The following is a 6,643-nucleotide window of genomic DNA, read 5'->3' as shown; positions in this document are numbered from 1 at the left end:
TCTCTCTGATGACGCTCCAGTTGCCAGGCAGACCCAAAACAAAGAGTTCCCTCACCACCACTCAGCCTCCCAGTCCCGAGTGCTTCCTTCCCAGTCCAGATCAGTCCACTCCCAGTCCTCCCCAGACCCTCTCACTCCACTCCGAGTCCCTCTCACTCCATTCCCAGTCGTTCCCACTTCACTTCCACATCTCCCAACTCTCTCCCCAGTGTCCCCCCAGCCCATCCCCTTCTACCCCAGTCTATTCCCAGTCCCTCCCACTGCCATCCCAGTCCCTCTCAGTGCCATCCCAATCCCTACCAATGTCCTCCAAGCCCTCTCCCCTCCCTCCCAGTGCCCCCAGCTCAGCCCAGTGTCTCCCCTGTCCCTCCCAGTGCCCCCCAGCGTGTCCATCTCGCTGGTGCCGTCGAGCTCCCAGCCCGGCCCCGGCCGCCTGCTCTGCTCCGTGATGGATTTCTACCCTGCACCGGTGCAGGTGAGGTGGTTCCAGGATGGGCAGGAGCTGCCGGAGCACGTGGTGGCCACTGACGTGGTCCCCAACGGGGACTGGACCTACCAGGTACTGGTGCTGCTGGAAATCCCCCCCCGGCGCGGGGTCACCTACAGCTGCCAGGTGGAGCACGTCAGCCTGGAGCACCCCCTCCGCCGGCACTGGGGTACGGCCCGGCCCCCTCAGCACCGGGGGGGCAACTGGGGGCAACTGGGAGGGAGTTTGGTGAGTGCTGGGGGTGATGGGAGGGGGTTGGAGGGTCCTAAAGGGGCTGGGAGGGGCTTGGTGGGATCCCTGGCGGGGCTGGGAAGGGACTGGCAGGAGGTTGGAGGGACCCCCAGGTGGGCTGGGGGACAGCGGGTCGGGCTCTGTGGGGTGCCGGGGGGTGCGTGGGAGGAAGTTTTGGGGGTGCTGACCCCCCCGGCTCCCCCCAGAGATGCCACCGGACACCGTCCGCAGCAAGATCCTGGTGGGGGTCGGGGGCTTCGTCTTGGGCTTGGTCTTCCTGGCACTGGGGCTCGGCTTCTACCTGCGGGAGAAGGTAAAGGGGGGTCCCCGGGGGTTGTGTTCCCCCTCTTTGCCCACAGCCTCCGTATCCCCCAAGCCCCCCCCCCTGCTCTCACCCCCTTTTCTCTCCCCACAGAGCTCCTGAGCCACCGGCGGCCGCAGCCCCTCCCTGTGGCCTCGGGCCCAGCCGGGACCCCCAAGTCCATCCCAACACTCAGTTTGGGGGGTCGTGTGTCCCCCCCGGCCCTGCTTTTATTCTGACCCCAGCCTGCTGCTCCCAGTGTTCCCAGGAAAGACTCCCAGTTCTCCCCAGTCCCTGTTTTTGGGGGGCAGTGAGGGCAGGGGGGAGGGGATCCCTATCATAGGTTTCCTTTTTCTAAAAAACCAAGCAGGAATTTTTCTTTGCCCTGCCCCACTGGAAAAGAAAGTTGTTGAATGGGGGACGGGGCTTTGCCTTGGGTGACTCACACCCACAAAAGAACTGGCCCAGCCCACATTGCAGGTTGGGAGCCCTCAGAAGGCTCTGGGGGGGTGGAGTTTTTTGCTTTCTCCTGGGCAAAGGGCAAGGCCCTTCACTTTGGCCTTAACTCAGGCAAGGGGTGTGTTGGAGAGGCTCCGAGGTCCTTTTGTTCTCGGCCTGCTCATCTGGCTCTTTGCTGGTTCCCGTTTGCCTTTGTTTCCTGCGCCCTGTTCTGCCCCCAGCCCGGACCTGCTCGGACTTCACGGGAGAGGTTTGACCCCCCTCCAGAGGAACCTTTTGGGGAGGAGGTCGCCCTTTCCCTCCTGCGCTCCCGCGTTGGCAGTGGCGTGTGTTCATCGGCCAAAAGGGGGAATTCCCGGCCACAGCCAGCCACAGACAGCGGGAGTTTCGTGGGAAGAGCCCCTTTTACCCCCTTTTCCCCTTTTCCTTTTTTTCCCCCATTTTCCCCTTTTCCCTCCTCGCTTTGGGGTATCTCCATTGGCGGTCCAACAGGTCCAACAGGAAGGGGATTTTTGGCTACAGGATCATTGTTTGGTTGGTTCTGTGTTCTTTTGTTCTTCTGCCAATACACAGATACCCTTTAATAAAGAGCTGTTATTTTTCCTTTTTCCATACCTCCTCAACTGGAGTCTCTTAATTTCAGATTTACAGTTGCTTACACGGAGGAGTTTGGTTTTCCTCATAACTCATCCCCCTTAGCAAAACACTTCAGTCTCACTCAACTGAGACAGAGGTGCTGCCCCATGCTCCTGCCCTTGCCATTGCACATCCCCACATCCCAGAGCCCCAGCAAGAGCCCTGAGGAATGAGGCAGGCACAGGATCTCCCTTCCCAGGGCTGGGGATCATGCCTTGGCCCTTTGCAAGAACAAAACAAATCCAGATGCGCTTTGTCCCCCTGTCCCACCATGTCCCCGTGCCCTTTTGTGGACTGAGCATCCTCATATCCTTTTATGGACTGAGCATCCTCATATCCTTTTATGGAATTCCCTTCTCTGAGGGGAGGACTGATCATCCTTTTATGGAATTCCCCGCTCTGAGGGGAGGACTGGGCATTCCTGCCTGAACTGGAGAATATATAAACCTGGAGTTTCAGAACCTTTTTACCACTCGTGGGATCCAGAGGAGGACTGCAGCTCACCGCTCTCAACCAGCCTGAGACCACCCCCCTCAACTGGACTGCAATCCCCACTTTTGACCAGACTGCAACAGCTCTCCCACCAGCAGGTTTTTTTCCCCTCTCCCTTTACTTTGGACTCAGGGGGGGCCCAAGGATCACCACTTTGTTCATGCCCCAGGGTGCTGGGTTCTACATTTGGGTTTTGTGGGTTAAGACCAATTGTTTGTTCGTATGATTGCACTTACTGTGTTATTTTATTAAATTGTTATTCTGACTTAGAATCTCTCCTTTGAGTTGAGTTCATTTCCCCTGCTGGTTAACTCTTAAACCAGCACACTGGGGATGGGTTTGGGGGGGGGTTGTTTGGGGTGTTGGGGTTTGGGGGGAGGGGAGGGGGGAGACGCGACCTGGAGGCTGAATGTGGTGGGCTGGAATTTGGGGGGGTGGGGGTGGTCCAGGTCAGTCCTTGGGTGCCTGGATTTGGGGCTGGATCCCAAAATCCCCCTGTGTGTGTGTCCCCAAACCCCTCTGACTCCTCCGTGCCCCCCCAGCACTGCTGGATGGGGCTCTGGGGACCCCTTACCCCTTCGGGGACCCCCAAACACCCCGTAACCCCCGTTTTGTGCCCCCCAGTGACACTGGATGGGGCTCTGGGGACCCCCAAACCCCCCGTGACCCCCATTTTTTGCCCCCCAGTGACACTGGATGGGGCTCTGGGGACCCCCAAACCCCCTGTGACCCCCATTTTGTGCCCCCCAGTGATGCTGGATTAGGCTCTGGGGACCCCCAAACTCCCCCTGCCCCCCCGTTTTGTGCCCCCCAGCGACGCTGGGGCTGGGGCTGGGGAGGCTGGGACTCACCTGTCCAACAGCCCCCTCACCTGTCCCACAGCCCCCACATCTGTCCCACAGCCCCCTCACCTGTCCCACAGCCCCATCACCTGTCCCACAGCCCCATCATCTGTCCCACAGCCCCATCATCTGTCCCATAGCTCCTTCACCTGTCCCACCTTTCCCATAGCCCCCTCACCTATCCCACAGCCCTCACACCTGTCCCACAGCCCCCAGCCCTGCCCTGAGCTCTGCCCTGCCCCACCTGGCCGGGCTCAACCCCAGGACCTTCAGGTAACACACACCTGTCCCACCTGTCCCACCTGTCCCACCTGTCCCTCAGCCCTCACACTTGTCCTATAGCCCCACATCTGTCCTACAGCCCCCTCACCTGTCCCATAGACCCCACACCTGTCCCACATCCCCCACACCTGTCCCACATCCCCCACACCTGTCCCACATCCCCCACACCTGTCCCACAGCCCCCACACCTGTCCCACAGCCCCATCATCTGTCCCATAGCTCCTTCACCTGTCCCACCTGTCTCACAGCCCCCCCACCTGTCCCATAGCCCCCTCACCTGTCCTATAGACCCCTCACCTGTCCCACCAGTCTCACAGCCCCCTCACCTGTCCCACAGCCCCCTCACCTGTCCCACAGCCTCCTCACCTGTCCTATAGCCCCCTCACCTGTCCCATAGCTGTCTCACCTGTCCCACCTGTCCCACAGCTCCCTCACCTGTCCCACAGCCCCCTCTCCTGTCCCACAGCCCCCAGCCCTGCCCTGAGCTCCACCCTGCCTCACCTGGCCAGGCTCAACCCCAGGGCCTTCAGGTAACACACACCTGTCCCCCCCTGTCTCAGGCTTCTGCAGGGGGTGCTGCAGAACTCCCCCTGTTCCTCCCCTGTCCCTCCCCTGTACCTCCCCTGTCCCTCACCTGTCCCAGTCCCCCGGGGCAGCCCCTGAGGTGTCCCTGCCCCTCCCCAGGCTCCTGCAGGCTGAGCGGCGGCTGCTCCAAAATGCTGTCAGGAACGTCCTGGACGGGGAGTTACTGGGCAGGTTCCTGTACCTGAGCGCCATGGAGAGGGGGGAGCTGGCCAAGAAAATCGGGACCACCCCGGATATGGTACGTGGGGAGGGGACAGGGACTGGGATTGGACACCTGTGGGGATGGGGGAGCTGACCAAGAAACTTGGGACAACCCCGGACATCGTACGTGGGGAGGGGACAGGGACAGGGACTGGTGTGGGATGGGGGAGCTGGCCAAGAAAATCGGGACAACACCAGATGTCATATGTGGGGAAGGGACAAGGACTGGGACACCTGTGGGGATGGGAGAGCTGACCAAGAAAATCGGGACCACCTCGGACATCGTACATGGGGAGGGGACAGGGCAGGGACAGAGACAGGGGGAGCTGGCCAAGAAAATCGGGACAACCCCGGATATCGTACGTGGGTAGGGGACAGGGACTGGGGTGGGACAGGGCTGGGACACCTGTGGGGATGGGGGAGCTGGCCAAGTACGTGGGGAGGGAACAGGGGTGGGGCTGGGAGAGGGGGAGCTGGCCAAGAAAATCGGGACCACCCTGGATATCGTATGTGGGGAGGGGACAGGGCGGGGACAGAGGTGGGACAGGGACTGGTGTGGGATGGGGGAGCTGGGCAAAAAACTCGGGACAACACCAGATACTGTACATGGGGAGGGGACAGGGACAGGGACTGGTGTGGGATGGAGGAGCTGGCCAAGAAAATGGGCACCACCTCCGACACCGTATGTGGGGAGGGGACAGGGATGGGACAGGGGTGGGGCTGGGACAGGAGTGGGGCTGGGACAGGGGGAGCTGGCCCAGAAACTCGTGAGCACCCTGGTCATGGTGGTCCCACCTGGGACAGGTTTGGGGTTGGACAGGTTTGGGGTCGGACAGGTTTGGGGTCGGACAGGTTTGGGAAGCAAGTGTAGGACTGGGATTGGGGGTGGGCTGGGGCAGGTGATGATCCCTGACCCCCCCTCCCGCCCCAGAGATCCTGGACGACCTCCTGGAGATCGACCGAGTCACGGCCCACTTCTGAGGGGCTTCGGGACCCCCAATTCCCCCCCACTCCCACCCCAAAATCCCCCCAAAGTGCACATTTGTAATAAAACCCAAACCCCCACGGCCGTTCCCGGGGTGTCCGTGGGTCACGGGGGGTTCATTGGCACTCTGAGGGCGGCACTTGTGGGGTTTTGGAAGGGGTTTGGGGGGGCTTTGCTCCATTTTTGGGGTGTTCAGGGGTGTTCCTGGCACACCCCTGGAGCAGCAGCCTGGTGGATTTGGGGCAATTCTGGGGGTTTTCGGGTGTTTCTGGGGCCTCCTCAGGCCCGGGGGAGTCTCTGCAACTGCTCCATTCGGTGTTTATTTTTGGGTGTATTTTTGGGGTGAATTTTTGGGGTAATTTGGGGCGGTTTTGGGTTCCTGCAGTGCCCCCCTCAGGCTCAGAAGACTCTCTGCAGCTGCTCCACTCGGGGGTTATTTTGGGGTGTATTTTTGGCGTAATTTGGGGCGCTTTCAGGTTCCTGCAGCGCCCCCCTCAGGCCCGGAGGACTCTCTGCAGCTGCTCCACTCAGTATTTATTTTTGGGGTGAATTTTTGGGGTAATTTGGGGCGGTTTCGGGTTCCTGCAGCACCCCCTCAGACCCGGAGGACTCTCTGCAGATGATCCAGTTAAGGTTTATTTTTGGCTGAATTTTTGGGGTAATTTGGGGCGATTTGGGGTTCCTGCAGTGCCCCCCTCAGGCCCGGAGGACTCTCTGCAGCTGCTCAACTCAGGATTTATTTTTGGGGTCAATTTTTGGGGTAATTTGGGGTGGTTTCGGGTTCCTGCAGCGCCCCCCTCAGGCCCGGAGGACTCTCTGCAGCTGCTCCCCGTGTGGCAGCGCCCCCCAGCGGCTCAGCAGCCACAGCGCCGCCGCCGCCAAACGGGCCCGGAGGGACTCGAACCTGGGGGGGACAGGGGGGGTCATCCGGGGGGGGACACACCTGGGAGTCACACACACACCTGGGGGTCACACACACACGTGGGGGTCACACACACACACCTGGGGGTCACACACACACACCTGGGGGGGTCACACACACACAGGGGGGGGGACACACCTGGGGGTCACACACACACCTGGGGGTCACACACACACGTGGGGGTCACACACACACACCTGGGGGTCACACACACACCTGG

At 61.0% G+C, this 6,643-nt stretch overlaps 1 protein-coding gene and 1 long non-coding RNA gene across 3 annotated transcripts; both read left to right on the top strand.

The window, feature by feature from the left end:
* Window positions 1-334: 334 nt before the first annotated feature.
* Window positions 335-1,220, top strand: LOC135408107 (class II histocompatibility antigen, B-L beta chain-like; the record flags this gene model as incomplete). The annotated part of the gene is made up of 3 exons (XM_064643451.1): window positions 335-656; window positions 925-1,031; window positions 1,134-1,220. Coding segments are annotated over 3 exons (438 nt in total), but the record flags the coding sequence as incomplete, so codon positions are not given.
* Window positions 1,221-3,644: 2,424 nt separating this feature from the next.
* LOC135408102 (uncharacterized) lies at window positions 3,645-6,417 on the top strand. 2 transcript variants are annotated; one of them, XR_010427242.1, is made up of 4 exons: window positions 3,645-3,721; window positions 4,415-4,553; window positions 5,450-6,046; window positions 6,135-6,417. It is a non-coding gene; the product is annotated as an uncharacterized LOC135408102 (long non-coding RNA). The 2 variants fall into 2 exon arrangements; XR_010427243.1 differs by lacking the exons at window positions 3,645-3,721; window positions 6,135-6,417 and adding an exon at window positions 4,186-4,260 and having other exon boundaries at window positions 5,450-5,581.
* The last annotated feature ends 226 nt before the right edge of the window (window positions 6,418-6,643 follow it).

This window comes from Pseudopipra pipra, unplaced genomic scaffold (assembly GCF_036250125.1).
Source record: "Pseudopipra pipra isolate bDixPip1 unplaced genomic scaffold, bDixPip1.hap1 HAP1_SCAFFOLD_182, whole genome shotgun sequence".
Taxonomy (NCBI): Eukaryota; Metazoa; Chordata; class Aves; order Passeriformes; family Pipridae; genus Pseudopipra; species Pseudopipra pipra.
The sequence above is the reverse complement of the archived record's forward strand: the minus strand, read 5'-3'. Positions and strand labels throughout refer to the sequence as shown.